General features: G+C 44.2%; 1 protein-coding gene across 2 annotated transcripts in view; it reads left to right on the forward strand.

Annotated features, from left to right (window-relative positions):
* LOC122928650 (leukocyte antigen CD37-like) overlaps positions 1–18668 on the forward strand; it is a 105973-nt gene that overhangs the window by 51434 nt on the left and 35871 nt on the right. For both annotated transcript variants that reach the window (XM_044281697.1, XM_044281698.1), the window contains exons 2-4: positions 4229–4307; positions 8811–8883; positions 12899–13023. In XM_044281697.1, coding sequence (XP_044137632.1) covers positions 4242–4307; positions 8811–8883; positions 12899–13023 — 264 coding nt within the window. In that variant the 5' untranslated portion in view covers positions 4229–4241. The remainder of the gene's footprint in view (positions 1–4228; positions 4308–8810; positions 8884–12898; positions 13024–18668) is intronic.

The raw sequence follows: 18668 nt of genomic DNA on the forward strand, positions 1-18668 counted from the left end.
CCCTGTTTTGGCACCAGGGCTCACACACCCCAACTGTTGAGCTAAAGCTTAGGTTAGGAAGATTTTTTTTATCGTCTGAATGTAAACAATGAAATATTGCATTCACTGACTGCAAGCAGATATTTTTCAACTGTCACAGAGCAATTCTGCTAACAGATACTATTAGGGGCACATTTATTAAGACCAGAGTTTGAGATGCCGGTCTTAATAAGGCCCTGCGCTGGCGGTGGATCACTAAAGTTATGCAGAGGTGCGGCGGTTGATCACCGAAGTTATGTAGTGGTGCGGCAGTTGATCACCGAAGTTATGTAGAGGTGCGGCGGTGGATCACTGAAGTTATGTAGTGGTGCGGCGGTGGATCACCGAAGTTATGTAGAGGTGTGGCGGTGGATCACCGAAGTTATGTAGAGGTGTGGCGGGGAATCACCAAAGTTATGTAGAGGTGCGGCGGTGGATCACTGAAGTTATGTAGAGGTGCGGCGGTGGATCACTGAAGTTATGTAGAGGTATGGCGGTGGATCACTGAAGTTATATAGAGGTGTGGCGGTGGATCACTGAAGTTATGTAGAGGTGTGGCGGTGGATCACTGAAGTTATGTAGAGGTGTGGCGGTGGATCACTGAAGTTATGGAGAGGTGTGGAGGTGGATCACCAAAGTTATGTAGAGGTGCGGTGGGGAATCACCGAAGTTATGTAGAGGTGCGGCAGTGGATCACCAAAGTTATGTAGAGGTGCGGCGGGGGATCACCAAAGTTATGTAGAGGTGCGGCGGGGGATCACCGAAGTTATGTAGAGGTGCTTGCCTCTACATAACTTCGGCACATCCACCGCCGCTTCTAAATGTAAGACAGCTTCCTTGCTGTCTTACATTAAGACCATTTTCTTTCCCTAAAACTGGTCAACTTTTCTGGACCTGGTGGTAGCGGGGAAAAGTTGCAGATTCTTTACGCCGCAATGTGCACCAGAAATAAGCCAAATATAGTTTACTATTATACTATTTAATAAAGGACCCCCCTTAATTTTTCCCCCACAGTTCCTCTGCTGCTCTTGCATTTCCAGATCTATTCAGCATTCCTGCTCTCTCATCTGTGGCCCTTTCTTCACCCTTTCACGGCATCATGCATTTAAAGGAGAAGGTCTAAATTGAATAATGGCCTCCATGTGTTACAATCTGTATTTCCATATCTCCTCTTGGATCAGTCTTTCATTCAATTATCCCTTCCATCAATGTTTACTTCCACATTTACATTACATACTGACTAAATTATTCACGACGGTGATCATGCAGGACTGGATTGGTCCGTGTCAGGCTGAGGGTATTAGGCCGTGCTTAAAGGCTTGGGATACTCTCCAGAGTACTTTCAACTCAAGACGTGGAAGATTAAATGTTAACTAGTTTTGAGTAGCCATTAAGTCCATTATGTTGAACAGAGGATAATTGCAGTCACCCCCCTGCACCCCCCCAAATAATAACACATAATAACCTAATGGTCTTTAGGTAATTTCACTGGAAGACCAAAGAAATCTCCAGATGTGTTTTATGTTCTCCTTGAATTTCAGTTGAAGTGACAGTACTAATAATGTGATTATCTCCTAAATGCATCCAGTAGAGGCATCCTTATAGTTCATTGCTTTAATAAGGTTATCTACAATAATCTCTGCTGGACCAGGTGTATGAGCGGCTGAGACCACCATGAGACTGCTGGTGCCCAGATCAATTTTCAGCAGCCTAAAATGGTTTAGAGGACATTCTAGGCTAGTTACGTGAGAAAATTCCAGATGCCTGCAGCCACCGCTAGGAACAGCAGTGAAAGTGACTGCATATGGATTTATTTGTGAGCTCACTGGGAGCTGTCTAAATCTGTATGCAGTAAGCTCCCCCTAGTGGTGGCCGCAACATTTTGTAATTTGAAGGAGATTTGTCATGATGATATACCTCTAAAGCCAAACAAGGTGCGATGGAGTTACAAAACTTCTGCTCAGGTGCCCTGAATAGACAGAACTGTTATATAAATTACTGTACCTGCTAAACAGAGCCCTCGATTATAAAGAAATAATATTCCAAACTGGACTTACCCTTTAATTTTTTAGGTTTTATTTGAAAGTGAACATTCTCCTAGGAAAGGTAATCTTCTTTCTCATGATATCACAGGATAAAGGAAAATGTCCTCTGATCTAGACTGTCACCATAAAGTATAATGGATGACGGGCCCTTTCTTGACATGAGAGAGTTTATCACCGGTGGATTTTTCTCCTGCGCTTCTACATAATAGACAGATATTGCCACAGACTCGCTGTAGATTTTTGCACTGTAAAAGGTGAAATATGTGGCAAACATCTGGGGCAAATCCACAGCATAGCTTACGTGAGGCGGATTCAAAAGTCCACAGAATGATCTAATATCTGCACTTGAGAAATCTACTATGTACAAATTGGGTTTTGTGACACAGCACCCACTAGTATTGTATTGTAAGGCCTGATTCCCACAGCCAAGCTCGGCCTGGGAAACAAGGCCCGTGTGACAGCCACGTCCTCAAACCTGAAGTGACTGCATCATAGCAGTTTATTTCATCTTAGGTCTATTGTACTGTACTCACGTCATCATTTCCTGGACACGGTCATGTGAATCAGGCCTTAGAAGAATCTGTCATGGAAATTTGCAAAGGATCCACCATGTCTGAACATAGCCTAAAGACTATTGTTTAACCCCTTAAAGAGTACCTAAACTAAATTTTTTTCTATCTATAAGTTAGAGGGCTTGTCTCACTTCAGCAAATGGGATTTATCATGTAGACATAATTAATACAAGCCACTTACTAATGTATTGTGATTGTCCACATCGCCTCCTATGCTGGCTGTATTCATTTTTCCATCACATTATACACTGCTCGTTTCCATGGTTATGAACATCTGCAATCCATCAGTGGTGGTCGTGCTTACACACTGTAGGAAGAAGCACTTGCCTATGTGCGCTCCCGCGGTCCAAAGGGTCTGGCGCTTTTTCCTATAGTGTGCAAGTACGACCACCACTGATGGATTGCAAAGTGGTCGTAACCATAGAAAGAAGCAGTGTATAATATGATGGAAAAATTAATCCAGCCAGCAAAGGAGGCAATATGGACAATTACAATACATTAGTAATTGTCTTGTATAAACTTTCTCTATATAATTAAAGCTGTTTGCTAAACCCCTTTAATAGTAGATGAAGATGAAAAATGTTGTAATATATCTTATTACAGAAACATGCCTCTTTCTCCACCTAATAGACTTTTCTCCTTCTCCCCCACCTCCTGCACTGATCTTTTACTCTCAATCCACTGGTAAAATTCATACATAGGAGTCCATAGCAGGGTCTCCTCTTTTCTATATATGCAGTGTATTGGAGACATCACAGCAGCTAATGTCTGCCCACAATTAGAGATGAAGACCCCAAAGGTAGAACATATCCAGCTCTCAATATAAAACCTAGTTTACTTTTTATTTCAGAAGACAGATACTAGAAAATTTACAAATACAGGTCTCGCTTACATGTTTCGATATGTAAGTGGGACCTGTGGTTTTAAATATTCTGCTCCCTATAAGGACACAACTTCATTTTAAGTGCATTTACTTCTTTAGATAAAGTGCATCATCCATGTTCCACAGCACAAATTCATATGCATTATCCATAGCAATTTAAAAAACGCAGCATCTGAATAAAGTCCAAGACACTTCATTAGTATTTATCCATTCAGGGAGCTAGTTCTATTATGGGCGGCCCGTTCCGTTCTGCAAATTGCGGAAAGCAAACAGGCGGCATCCGTGTTTTGCGGATCCACAATTTGCGGACTGCTAAACGCAGAGCGGTCATGTGCATGAGCCCTTATTTTACCAATGTGAAAATCTTGTTACACTGTCGGGTTAGCACATTTAACCCACTGATGTTGCTAGATCTGTACTGTATGACTGCTATGGCACCGATGTAAAAACATGACCCCACTTATAGTAATGCGAACTTCTACATAGTCCCCTCACCAGGGATTGTGATGGCATACATGAAAACTAGGAGGGGGCTACAGTTTCATATCTAATAGGCACCGTCTATGTCCACAGAAAAGGAATGTTTACCTACCTTGCATTTCAGATAATCTGTATATTAAAATAAATGATACAATGAAAATGATGACCCAGGGAAATAACGTTTGCATAATGACCTATATAGAATTTCTGTTTTTGTGCTTGGTGTACAGGAGGAAAGAGAAGATGGCTATGAAAGGCTGCCTGAGCGTGACAAAATATTTCCTGTTTGTCTTCAACCTTTTTTTCTTTGTAAGTACCATGTGCATTCATTTGTTTTGTTAGAAATTTTTATTACTTCATGTTCTGTTATAGTGTTATTGTTTAGATAACCTCTAATATTTTCTGTATTGTATCATATTATAGCTTTATTCTATTATGAATACAACAATTTTGCTGAATTGTGGCATCTTTTCTTTTTCCCATACTATCAGGTCCTGGACTAAAGTAACATTTTTAAAAATTTTTTTTTTTTTTTACATTGCCTAAGGGTACTTTCACATTAGCGCTTTTCTTTTCCGGCATAAGTTCCGTCACAGGGGCTCTATACCGGAAAAGAACTGATCAGGTATATCACCATGCATTCTGAATGGAGAGTATTCCGTTCAGGATGCATCAGGATGTCTTCAGTTCAGTCGTTTTGACTGAAAAGAAAAACGCAAGTGTGAAAGTACCCTTAAAGGGAACCTGTCACCGAGATTTTGGGTATAGAGCTGAGGACATGGGTTGCTAGATGGCCGCCAGCACATCTGCAATATGCAGTCCCCATAGCTCTGTGTGCTTTTATTGTGTAAAAAAACTGATTTGATACATATGCAAATTACCTGAGATGAGTCCTGTAGGTGAGATGCATCAGGGACAGGACTCATCTCGGGGTAATTTGCATATGTATCAAATCAGTTTTTTTACACAATAAAAGCACACACAGCTATGGGGACTGGATATTGCGGATGTGCTGGCGGCCATCTAGCAACCCATGTCCTCAGCTCTATACACAAAATCCCGGTGACAGGTTCCCTTTAACATGCTACGGTTTTATCTCTGGCGAAAAAAACTGAAGACTTGCCTGAATGCCGGATCCTGCATTTCAATGCATTTTTTTGACTGATCAGGCATTTTTAAGACTGATAATGATCCTGATCAGTCTTACTAATGCCATCAGTTGGCATGCGTTTTGCCGGATCCGACAGGCAGTTCCGGCGACGGAACTGCTTGCCAGATCTCTCTGCCGCAAGTGTGAAAGTAGCCTAATACAAACACATACGTCTCCTAAATCCGGGTTTTCATTCATCTATATGAGTTTATCCATGCTCAACTACATGTGATATTCATGCGGTATGTATATTGTATGCAGAGATGTCATTTAACGCTCCTGTGCCCCATTGCAAAATCTATTACCAAGTCTCCCAACTACTATGCATAATCTATAGTACAGATCTCTTGATTTGTGACAAAGGGACCTTTTGACTTCCTCCATCCTAGTTCCAAGGCCCAGATGTGATTGCAATTTCTGCACACCTAGGTACCCCATCCATTTATGCATTTTCCAGAATCGGTAGTTTTACTTTTATCTACCGTAGTTTACATTGGTGCTTATTCATTTCTCCATCCAGCTCATGTACACGTCTGGGCACCATGCCTCTGCTTTATTGTGGTTTCAATGTTTCTAGAGGAGAATACCACGCCTCACCCGGCAGAAGGTGCGCCTATGGGTTTGTAGTATTGACTCTGCAGAGGTTCTGTGCAGCTTTGTCATGTGCATGAGCCCCTATGGCTATTATAAAGAGCCACAGATTTAACACCTTGTCTCCTAGACGCTACTTACTTTGACCCAGAGCGGTTACCTCTTACAGTCCCCGCCACATGTAGTGGTTTTTGAATACATTTCACTCACATGATGTTCTTTGTTTCCAGACTTTTTATTGCTCAGTTTTTCTTCAGATTGGATTTGGTATCGAATTCTTGCACTTTTATTACATTTTTCTAGGGCCCATCCAGAACTTAACGGGCACTGGTCCTGAAATAACCTATGAGTATTATGGGTCTGCTGTTAAAACATTATAAATCAAGAACAAACTGTAATCGGCTGAATTGCTGCTGCATATTGCCTTTCAAGTTTTCCTACAGGACAGTTGTTTGCCAGCATTTTAAGAACAAGCTTTACCCAAGAATGGTGATCAAGCTGTTAGGCATATTCTCAGAAACAATATTAAGAGACCTAGATATTTTCCGGGCGTGGTACGCCAGTATGAAAACTGTGTCTGGGTAATTGGACTGTTTGAGACTGTGCTGCGTGTGAACTTTACAGCATAAACATAAAAGCTTTATTAAAACTATCCTGTAATATTTGATCTTTCACTGCAAGGGGCCCAATAACAAAATGGGCCCCTAATTATGAAACCAGCTGTTTTGCCACATAGGACTGGATGGCATTGTGTTTGCTTCAAATCTCTTACCACTGTCGATGATCCTTTCCTTTTTTTAATTAACAATGTGGTTCCTCTGAATGGGGAGTAGTCCGTAGGTTCTCACCCGTAGCTTTTAAATTTGTATTTTAAATACTTAACATTTCCAGTAACCGCTATTATTCTCCTATATACTGTACTATAATTAGATCTTTGACCCTTTCATCTGGTTCTGCATTTCTAGGTTATATTTCTGTTGGGTAAGGGTTGTCATCTCTGCGTTGTTCCACTTTGGAGAGGTGACAGATAACAGTCGGAAATGGCACCCCTCCCTCCCCAATGCCAATTTCTTAACCTAACCCCTTTCGTTCAACCCATGGCCCTTCGACTGCCCCTCTCTTGCCCCGACCTGGTGCTACCTGATGCGATCGCCTCACCTGGCCTCATTGGTGGTGCACCCCTGTTCAGGAGACTATTAGCTGTACTGAGACACGAATCCTGGAGCCACCCCTCTTACAATGGATCATTAATGTACGGTGCTGTGCTACCTCTCCACCATATGAGAAGACACCTCCATGTTTGTCATACAGTTGCTGTGCACCAGACTTCTGCTTTCCATAGAGGTCAATGAACTTCTTTATGGAAGTTTTTTTCTGCCTTCTAGTTCCCTATACCTGCCCCAAAAATAAGACAAAGCAAAAACTACTACACACAATGCAAATGTAAATGTAGTAGACAGACCGCCAAATGGTGCTTTCATAAAACACTATATTCTCTAGCTATGTTTGTGCCATATTACAAACTCATACAACGGCCATGTGCTTGAGGCCTAAGAGTTATGATCACTACCCGTGATGCTAAGCAGGTGACTTGCTGGTCAAAATGTTAGAGTGGCCAATAAATAGACATAGTCAATATCAAGGCTTTGTATGAGAGATGCAGCTGAAATACACTAAAATAACAGGTTCTTTTTTTTCCCATAGATTGATATTACTGCTTGGGCAAAAAGCAGTAGTGAAGTTATAAAGGCTGCAGAGGTAGCACGTGCACCGGAGCTCTGTTGCCTGACGGGACCCAAAAACCACATAACAACACTGCTGTAAAGGAAAACTGGCTTAGTTGCCCATAGCAACCAATCAGATTCCACCTTTCATTTTTTCAGAGCTCCTGTGGAAAATGAGAAGTGGAATCTGATTGGTTGCTATGGGCAACCAAGCCAGTTTTGCTTTACAGCAGTGTTGATAAATCTTCCTATAAGATTCAAAATGGCACATGGTATGTGAGGTCCAGTTACAGATGTTGCATTAGGGCCCTAGAGATTCAAACTACGCAGCTCTAACACAGTGTTTGATAGTAGGGTAGCGGTAATATTTTACAGACTACTTTCTATGGCAGTCTATATAAAATATAAACAGGTTTATGGACTATAGCTGGTGGGATCTCAGGGCAAGCACAGGTAGATTCTCTTGGCTGCCTCTGCTCTCTTTACAGATTATGTCTGCTGTGGATGACATCACAATATGGGTTCATTCACACGACTGTATTCATTTTGAGGTCCACAAATCTCAGATCCAAAAAATAAGGATGTGGTCCATGTGCATCCTGCACTTTTCGTGGGCCCCATTGAAAAAATGCCTATTCTTGGAAGTGTTCAATTTCCCTGCAGCACCACCATGGGGAAAACAAGGCGCTGCACAATGGCTATTAAAATCCTTGGATTAGCTCTGTTTTACAGGACAGGTTCTCCAGATGTTCTATGTAGCTGCTCTCCACTACGGGCCAAGAGATGAGGATCCTGAACAGAGGACCTCCTCTATTAACTCATAATTCCCTAATAGGGTATATAAAGATGTTTTTTCTAATCTAAACAGCCCCTTTAAAGGGATTGTCCACCTTTGGGGGCCGTTTTGCCTGACCCCCTCTGCTTCACTGGATCTGCAGAGAGAAGCATACTAAGATACTCCCCACCACTGGGTTCTGTCTTGTTCGGTCCCCCACTGCCAATGACATCCAGTTTGACAAGGGTCACATGTGTTGCAGAAGCCATATGTCATGACGGACTGGTGTGTGTCTGGCAGCAGGGAACAAAGGAGCTGGAACCCGGCAGCGGGAAGCAAGTAAGTATGCTTCTCTCCACAGGTCCAGTGACGTGGTGGGGTCAGGCTGAAAAGCCCCTGAAGATAGACAACCCCTTTAATGATTTCATGTAATTCCCAAATATCATATGCCATTTACCTGCATACCATATGTGGGAATTTGTAATCTGTGCTTCAGATATCGATGTCAGACATAACACTGATTCTTATATGGCTGCTTTATCTAATGACATTGTGTGTTCTGTTCCTGACAGATCCTGGGAGGCGTGCTGCTATGTTTTGGCCTCTGGATCCTGTTTGACAGGAGCAGTTTTGCCTCTATGATAGGTGAGTGAGATCATTTTTGGAGAGGCCCTGTTGCTTACATGCCATGTCTTTTTATTTACACTCACGGAGACAAAGAGAGCTTTTTGGCTGCATTGAGCGGTCATTAGAATCGTGGTCTTTTTTATACCAGTATTAACCCATTCTCTCCTGCAGAGGTATTAGCCGGAGCTTGACAGGCATAGAGACACATTACCCCTGTTACAAGCCAGATATTAGCCGAACAGGCATGTGTACATGATCCTTTATAGTGGGCTGGAGGCAGAAATTGCATCATTTACGTCATTTTAATGGGTTAAAATAGGACACATGATTTGACTGCTAGTGTGTGAATGTAAACCTAGCATTAAAGTAAATTTCCTGTAAAACATGGGAGGACTAGTAGTAGAAAAGGCAAACAGCAGGAATGCCAATTAGTGTGTTGAGCGAATCGAAGTCAAACAAATAGACTTTGATCCGAATTTCAGGAAAAATGAAACAAATCCATCTTCCCTGAAATGTAGGGGGGAAAAAACATACTCACCTCATCCATCTGCACGCAAAGACGCCACTGTGCCCATCTTGATTGCACATATCGCACAAAATCTCACTGGCACGTGCGGTGACGTATGACGTCACCACACTGGCTAGCGCGATTGCGTTATCATGTCACCACGTGAGATGCCTCTATGTGATCAAATGGATAAGGTGAGTATTTTTTTTTTTTACTGTATTAACCCCTGAAAGCTCTCAATGTTAGGGCTCATGCACACAGCCGTTGCCCGGGCGTGGCCGTGTTGCGGCCTGCATACAGCATGCACCCTGCATCACAGATGCGGACTCATTCACTTGAATGGGTCTCCAATCCGGGAGATGCGGTACAGAACGGAACGGAGGCACGGATCGGAAGCCCACGAAAGCACTACGTAGTTTTCTGTTCGTGCCTCCGTACCGTAAAAAAGTAGTGCATGCACTACCGTAATTTTTTGCATTGCGGACCGTCGGATGCAGATCGCAGACCCCATTCAAGTGAAGGCCAATGTTTGGTAGTTAGGTCCCCTAGAGATATTGATATTTTTTGTATTTGCAGCCAGCTTCTAAAGACTCCTTTACACGGGTCGACTGAAGAGGCAATTATCAGGGACAAACCATTCCTTCCCAATAATTGCCCGCTTGTCAGGAGAGATGACGCTGTCATCTCCTTTGTATGAGAATGAGTGATCGCTACTGCAGGGATGCTCAACCTGCGTCCCTCCAGCTGTCACAGAACTACATCTCTCAGCATGCCCTAATAACTGTAGGCTGACCAGGCATGCTGGGAGTTGTAGTTTTGTAACAGCTGGAGAGCCGCAGGTTGGGCATCCCTGCCATAGAGGATCATTGTTTACACAGGACGATCTGCTGAAACGATGATTTACAGTAGGTATTGAGATCAGTGATGCTTTTTAGCCTATAAAATGGCATTTGATTGTTCATCGGGTGATCAGCGGCATCTTCACACAGGGCAGTTATCTGGAACAAGTGTTCATTTCCAATAATCGTTCCATTTCTCTTTAACATCTTCAGCAGCCATTTAGTCAGCATGTTCTAGCGGTAATAACTTTACCAGTAGTTGCTGAGAAGATAATTCAGTAATGACAACCGATATAGCTGCACAACTGGCCATGATGTTTTCAAAAATGGTTGCTGAAATTAAATAAAGTCAATCCCTTCTTGTCGGAAGTCCCTCTGACATTGATCTGATCACAGGTTGTTCTGCTGTTGCCCAGTTCTCAACTATAATCTGCTAAGGCCTCTTTCACACGACCGTATGGCTTTTTCAGTATTTTGCGGTCCGTTGTTTCGTTTTTTGTTTCCTTTGTGTTTCCGTTCCGTTTTTCCATATGGCATATACAGTATACAGTAATTACATAGAACAAATTGGGATGGGCATAAGATTTTGGATGGTTCCACAAAAACGGAACGGATACGGAAGACATGCGGAGTATATTCTGTATGTGTTCTGTTTTTTTTTTGCGGACCCATTGACTTGAATGGAGCCTCGGAACGTGATTTGCGGGCAATAATAGGACATGTTCTATCCTTCAACGGAACGGAAAAACGGAAATATGGAAAACGCAATGCATACGGAGTACATTCCATTTTTTTTGCGGAACCATTGAAATGAATGGTTCCATATATGGACTGTATATGGAACTCAAAAAACGGTCCGCAAACTGAAAAAAAAAACCGGTTGTGTGAAAGAGGCCTAAGAAATTCGGGTGCAGTTGTCCTGTTCCCCAAGAGCACCACATGAGGGGAAATGAAATATTAGGCTATATATTTACACAACACCATTACATACGGCAAAACTGTATGTTTTTAATAAACGATTTTTAACCAATGCCATTAAAAATGGTCCTCTCCACTTGTATGGGGGGCCGTCGGTCCGTGAAAACAGGACATGTCGGAATTGGCTGTGTGAATATCCCCATAGACTACTATTGTTTGTGTGACGGACATTTTTTCAGTTGTGTGAAGGTGGCCTTACAGAGATAAATGGACTGTATATGTAATGCAAGACGTGGCAGTCCTCCAGAGGAAGAGAAGCACTTGGTAGATAATAGCCAAGGGTTGTAAAAGAATAATCCCCTCTAAAATCACAATTCCCTAGTAGGCTAAGTTAAAATGGGTTTTGTAAACCAGGCAACCCCTGTAAAAAAAAAAAATGACAATATCTCTGTAAGTAAACTTATAATTTACTAATTATGTCCTACAAACTTATATCACTTCTTCCAAAAGAGGCAATTCTGCTATTAAATGGACATTACATAGGGGAATTCATGTTTATGCAATTTCCTGAGATATGAGTAGGCTCACTAAGGCTAGGTCTACACAACGACACTTGTCGCGCGACATTTTGTTGCACCAATGTCGCGCGACAATTTTTATAATGGCAGTCTATGGTGTCGCACTGCAACATGAGATGGATTTTTCTGCGACTGTTGCGTCGCAGTCGCAGCATGTTGCATGTTGCAGTGCGACACCATAGACTGCCATTATAAAAATTGTGCAACAAAATGTTGCGCTACAAATGTTGCAGTGTAGACCTAGCCTTAGGCTAGGTCTACACGACGACAGTTGTCGCGCGACATTTTGTTGCACCAATGTCGCGCGACAATTTTTATAATGGCAGTCTATGGTGTCGCACTGCAACATGCGACATGCTGCGACTGCGACGCGACAGTCGCAGAAAATCCATTCAAGATGGATTTTTCTGCGACTGTCGCGTCGCAGTCGCAACATGTCGCATGTTGCAGTGCGACACCATAGACTGCCATTATAAAAATTGTCGCGCGACATTAGTGCAACAAAATGTCGCGCGACAACTGTTGCGCCCTATCTGTCGCGCGACTTTTTGTAGCGCGACAAATGTCGTCGTGTAGACCTAGCCTAAAGGTAAGACTTTGTTGCATAAGATTTAAACATGCTTTTCAGCCATCAGATCCTACAAAGTGACCCAGGTAGACCTAAGGCTGGGTTCACACCTGAGCGTTTTACAGCGCGTTCCTACGCGCTGTAAAACGCTCAACAAGGAGAAACCAATGCTTCCCTATGGGAATGGTTCTCACCTGGGTGCTTTACAGCGCGTACGATCGCGCTGTAAAACGCCCGACGCCCCAAGAAGTACATGAGCTTCTTTGGGGCGTCCTGTCGTGAGTTCCCGTACATAGACTTTCGGGGAACGCGCGACAATGGGCGTTCGCTTGTCTCTGTATGCGCGATTGCAAACGCCCGTACAATCGCGCATACAGAGCGTTCTATCGCGAACGCTCAGGTTTGAACCCAGCGTAATGCAGCTCAATCAGAGTTCAGACATGAGAAGTAGAGACATGAGATGAATACAGGGATATGCCCTGCTCCAACTTGCAGGAATCTTTGTAGTTTGATCCCCCGAGGCTAGGGCTGAAATCTTCAGAGAAAAAAAACAGAATGATTCAGCAACTAATATTTATGTAACCTGTTCCTCCCTTCTCACCCCCTTCTTTCCTTTCCTCAGGGTCTTCTACACCCACCTTGAAGATTTGGTCCTATGTGTTGTCAGGAGTCGGAATCCTTACAATGCTGCTGGGGTTTCTTGGCTGCCTTGGCTCATTAAAAGAGATCAAGTGTCTCCTTGGATTTGTAAGCAAACTTGTTTTTCAGCAATCAGTACACAAAATGCCTGAGCGGTTTCTATTATTGATAAATCCATAATCTTGTCAGTACAGAACCTGAGCATCAGGGGTCACTGAGAACCAAATGGGAGAACTCAAACACAATTGAGGAGGACCTGTCCCCTTTCCTGACATATCTGTTTTTAGTAACTGCTTGGATCCCATATGTAATAGCAATTCCACAGCATCTATTTTTATGACTCTCTTTTGTGCCATTCCTTTTATTATTCCCACTAAAAGTTATAGATGAATTGCTTTTAGGTTGCAATGAAAGTCCAGATGATCGTTGCTAGTGTTAGGCGAGCATGCTCGGCCGAACACTTTTTTTATTCGCGTCTGCTCCCCTCATATTTGTTGGCTGCTACGAAGCCATTAAACGTGCGTGGGGGTGCTAGCACTCACTGTAATGCCGTACCCATGTTGGTTACTGGCATTACAGTGATTGGCTGGCCGTAACGCGTCATCGGGTGCTATATAGAACCCGATGACACGTGGTTCGGCTCAGTCTTAGTCAGGGAGAGCTGTAGAAGAAGGGACAGATAGTGTAGGGACAGGAATATTATTTTTTTTTTTTAGGCAGGGATTACTGGTGAAAGATGTTAGAGACCCAAAAGTCTCTGGCTGCCATAAAGATTATTAGCGCAACCTGCTCTAAATTGCGTGCAATTGTTTGGCCGCTGCTGACAGTGACCCAACCTTTGCTACATCTGTTGTGCTACATTTGCGCTGTGAAATTTTACAGCGCAATTGTTTGGCCCCTGGTGACAGCGACATTACCTGCCCTACATCTCCTGTATAACGTTTGCGCATCATAAATATCAGTGACATTCAGTCTAATGTTTTCGCCGCTAGTGACAGCCACATTACCTGCGCTACATCACCTGTATAACGTTTGCGCATCCTAAATATCAGTGACATTCAGTTTAATTTTTTCACCGGTGGTGACAGCGACATTACCTACGCTACATCTCCTGTATAACATTTGCACATCCTAAATATCTGTGACATTCAGTTTAATTTTTTTGCTGCTGGTGACAGTGACATTACCTGCGCTACATCTCCTGTATAACATTTGTGAATCATAAAGATCAGTGACATTCAGTTTAAATTACTTGCGCATACACTTACAAAACCTGCGCTACTGTACATGTGACATACTTGCAAGCATATATACCATTTAATATGCTCAAGGCGAGCAGTAAGGGACGGGAAAGTGGCCGTGCTGCTGATGGTGCACGCAGAGGCCATGGCCCTGGGCGCGGTCAAACTGTGCCTGCTGCCAGAGCACAAAAAGCACACTCATCCACGATACCTAGCTTAATCTCCCAGTTTGCAGGGCGGCGCAGGACACCACTCTCAAAGTCAGACCAGTGCGACCAGGTGGTCGGTTGGATTGCAGCAGATAATGCTTTTAGTCGGTTAAGCACCACCCTGTGTTCCACAAAGTCCAGTCTCAGTAGCCAAGAGTCTGGTCAACAGAATTCTCACCCTGATCCTCCTTCCTCCCACCATGGAGAGTCTTGGCAAACAATCGTCCACACTCGGATAGTCCGAGGAGCTCTTTTCATCGCCATTCCTTGATTTGGCCCTCTTGCCAAGCCCGCTTGAAGAGGGACATGAGGTGATCTTGTGCCCTGATTCCCAAACTCTTGAGCATCCACAGTCAGAAAAAGATGACGGTGGGGAACGGCAATTAGTGGTTCACGAAGTGGATGATGAGACACAGTTGCCAATAAGTCAACCGCAATTAGTGTCTCAAGAGGTTCATGATGAGGATGAGACATAGTTGTCAATAAGTGAGGTTCTTGTTAGGTCAACAATTCAGGAGGATAATCAGACTGAGGAAGTGGAAGAGGAGATGGTGGACGATTAAATCACCGACCCAACCTGGGTAGGTTGCAAGTCGAGGACAGCAGTACAGAGGGGAAGGGATCTGCAGCACCACAACAGACTGGAAGAGGCAGTGGGGTGGCAAAAGGAAGAAGGCGGGCCACACCAAACAGGCCCACAACTGTTGCCCGGAGCACCCACTTGCAGCAATCTCCTAGGTGTTCCGCAGTCTGGCGCTTTTTTTAGGAAAGTGCGGACGATAAAAGAATTGTCATTTGCAATCTGTGTCGTACCAAAATGAGCAAGGGCATGAACAACCTCACCACCACCAGCATGATCTGCAACATGGCATCAAAGCGCCCTAATAGGTGGGCCGAACGCCTGGGTTCACAATCAGTGTCTGCGGTTCACTCCACTGCCTCCTCTTCCCCTGTGCAGGGGTCGAGTCGAGGGGGAACGGGTGGGAACGGCGTTCCTGCACTTTTTTCACAGCAGGAATGCCGTTCCCGTTCTGGGCCGGCGCTTCCATGAGGCAGCTGCCTTAGGGCGCACTCTGCACAGAGAAAGGGGTGGGCGGAAAAACTACCTTTTTTTTTTTAATCACTTACTTGCCAGCAGCACAGCGCTGCCGGGCGCCCTCCCAGCCAGTGTTCACTCTAAGCCGCAGATAGAAGCAGGAGGCTGCTGATTGGCCAGTATCAGCTAGCTGCCCTGCCATTGGTCCATCCTTTCACACCCCCTTCTCTCTGGAGCTGAACACAGCAGGAGGCAGGCGTTCTCACAGTGGAGCATGTGACCAGTGACGTCACAGACCTCCTTCTAACAAATCCATTCTAGCATCTACCCAGCATGTATGGCAGGACTCTGCTGAGCAAAGACCATGTGCCCAGGTGAGGTAACCACAGAAGTGCCCTGGCATCTGTCTGCTGTTGGAAGCTCAATGTGGAGCTTTATGAATGTAAAAACTAATAGCCAAGAGGCTAAAGAAACCCTGCTTGTCTGCTTCTGACCCCCTAATCTTAACACATAACGTTAATTTGATTGCAATCTACCCTAACACCTAAAGGGATTTTTTAAAGCCTGCTGTTTCTCTAGATGACCTTATGTTGATAGTAGTGTTAATAGAGTCTCAAAGGTCTGTAAAATAGGGTAACTGCTTTTATAGATCATTGAGACTCTATTAACACTACTACAAGCATAAGGTCACCTAGAGAAAAAGCAAGTTTAAAAAAAAAAAAATTTCCCTTTAGGTGTTAAAACATAACTTATTTGATTGCTTGAACACCTAAAGGAAAACAAATTAAAAACCTGCTGTTTCTCAAGATGACCTTATGTCGATAGCAGTAGTAATAGAGTCTGAAAGGTCTATAGAAGCAGTTACCCTATTTTTACAGACCTTTGAGGCTCTATTAACACTACTGTCAACATAAGGTCACCTAGAGACACAGCAGGTTTTTAAAATGGTTTTTCCTTTAGATGTTACAGCAATCAAATGAAAGTTACTAACACCTAAAGGAAAAACATAATAAAAAAAAACATGCTGTTTCTTTAAATGACCTGATGTTGATAGTAGTGTTAATAGTCTCAAAGGTTTGTAAAAATAGTGTACCTGCTTCTATAGACCTTTGAGACTCTATTACCACTACTTTTAGCATAAGATCATCTGGAGAAACATCAGGTTTTTTAAATTATTATTTTTTCTTTAGGTGTTAGAGCAATCAAATGGAGGGGGAGAAATGTGACATGGGTGAGGATGGGGTTACATGATGGGCCAGAGACAATGGACGGGGAGAAATATGGACGGGGAGGGCTGATGGCTGACATGGGGGTCTGATCTGAGGCATTGGGGCTGTGCCTGCGAGCTGAGGTCTAATTAACATTGTGGGTCTGACCTGAGGTGGAATGAAAAATATTGTTTCCTATTATCCTCCTCTAAAACCTAGGTGCGTCTTATGGGCCGGTGCATCTTATAGGGCGAAAAATACGGTACTTGCTTGCTCCTCCTCCCAACCTCCCCTGCCCTTTGCGTACGCCGCGCACCGTGACGTCACGCGGAGGCATTTGGGTGAGTTCCCACACTTTTTTTCCCAGGACTTGACCCCTGCCCCTGTGTTACTTGCTGGCCAATCCCCTGTCCAGGACGCAGGCCTGGATGCATTCCGCCCTGCACCTGGACCTTCGCAAGCACCATTAGCTAGCACATCCACTTCTGTGTCCCATACAGATGTCCATACCCGAGGCCTTTGGACGAAAGCGCAAATACCCAGCCACCCACCCACAGGCCATAGCACTAAATGCTCACCTTTCCAAATTGCTGGCCCTGGAAATGTTGCCATTTAGGCTTGTGGACACTGAGGCTTTCCGCAGCCTGATTGCAGCGGCTGTAACTCGTTACTCAGTCCCCAGCCGCCACTATTTTTCCTGGTGTGCTGTCCCCACCTTACACCAGCATGTGTCCCGTAACATCACCCGTGCCCTGACCAACGCAGTTATTGGGAAGGTCCACTTAACGACTGACACATGGACAAGTGCTAATGGTCAGATTAGCAGCAGGCCCCTCGCCCCTAATGTTTTAGATGGTCAGATCAGCAGCAGACCCTCACCCCTAATTTTTTAGATGGTAAGCTCAGCAGCAGAACCTCACCCCAAATTTTTTAGATGGTTAGATCAGCAGCAGGCCCTCGCTCCTAATGTTTTAGATGGTCAGCTCAGCAGCAGACCTTCACCCCTAATGTTTTAGATGGTCAGCTCAGCAGCAGACCCTCACCACTAATTTGTATATGGTCAGCTCAGCAGCAGACCCTCACCACTAATTTGTATATGGTCAGCTCAGCAGCAGACCCTTACCCCTAATTTTTTAGATGGTCAGATCAGCAGCAGGCCCTCGCTCCTAATGTTTTAGATGGTCAGCTCAGCAGCAGACCTTCACCCCTAATGTTTTAGATGGTCAGCTCAGCAGCAGACCCTCACCACTAATTTGTATATGGTCAGCTCAGCAGCAGACCCTCACCACTAATTTGTATATGGTCAGCTCAGCAGCAGACCCTTACCCCTAATTTTTTAGATGGTCAGATCAGCAGCAGGCCCTCGCTCCTAATGTTTTAGATGGTCAGCTCAGCAGCAGACCTTCACCCCTAATGTTTTAGATGGTCAGCTCAGCAGCAGACCCTCACCACTAATTTGTATATGGTCAGCTCAGCAGCAGACCCTCACCACTAATTTGTATATGGTCAGCTCAGCAGCAGACCCTTACCCCTAATTTTTTAGATGGTCAGATCAGCAGCAGGCCCTCGCCCCTAATGTTTTAGATATTCAGCTCAGCAGCAGACTCCCACCCTAATGTTTTAGATGGTCAGATCAGAGACAGGCCCTCGCCCCTAATGTTTTAGAGGGTCACCAGCAGGCCCTTGCTCCTAATGTTTTTGAGGGTCACCAGCAGGCAATCAATCATAATTTTTCAAGGGTGTGTATGATGCCCTCCTTTATGTGTAATAAATGGTGTATTGGAGTGCCGGTTCCTTGTAATTTTTGGCAGCCCTTTCACTTAGTGCATGGATGGGCAAACTGCGGCTCTCCAGCTGTTGTAAAACTACAACTACCAGTATGCCCAGTCTGCCTACAGCTATCAGCCTACAGCAGGGCATGATGGGATTTGTAGTTTTGCAACAGCTGGAGGAGTCCCACTACCTGAACAATTCTACCACAATGTGAATGAGGACCTCCTTTATGTGATATACAGTTGTATCGGAGTACCTCTTCCTTGTAATTTTTGGCAGCACTTGC

This window comes from Bufo gargarizans, chromosome 2 (assembly GCF_014858855.1).
Source record: "Bufo gargarizans isolate SCDJY-AF-19 chromosome 2, ASM1485885v1, whole genome shotgun sequence".
Taxonomy (NCBI): domain Eukaryota; kingdom Metazoa; phylum Chordata; class Amphibia; order Anura; family Bufonidae; genus Bufo; species Bufo gargarizans.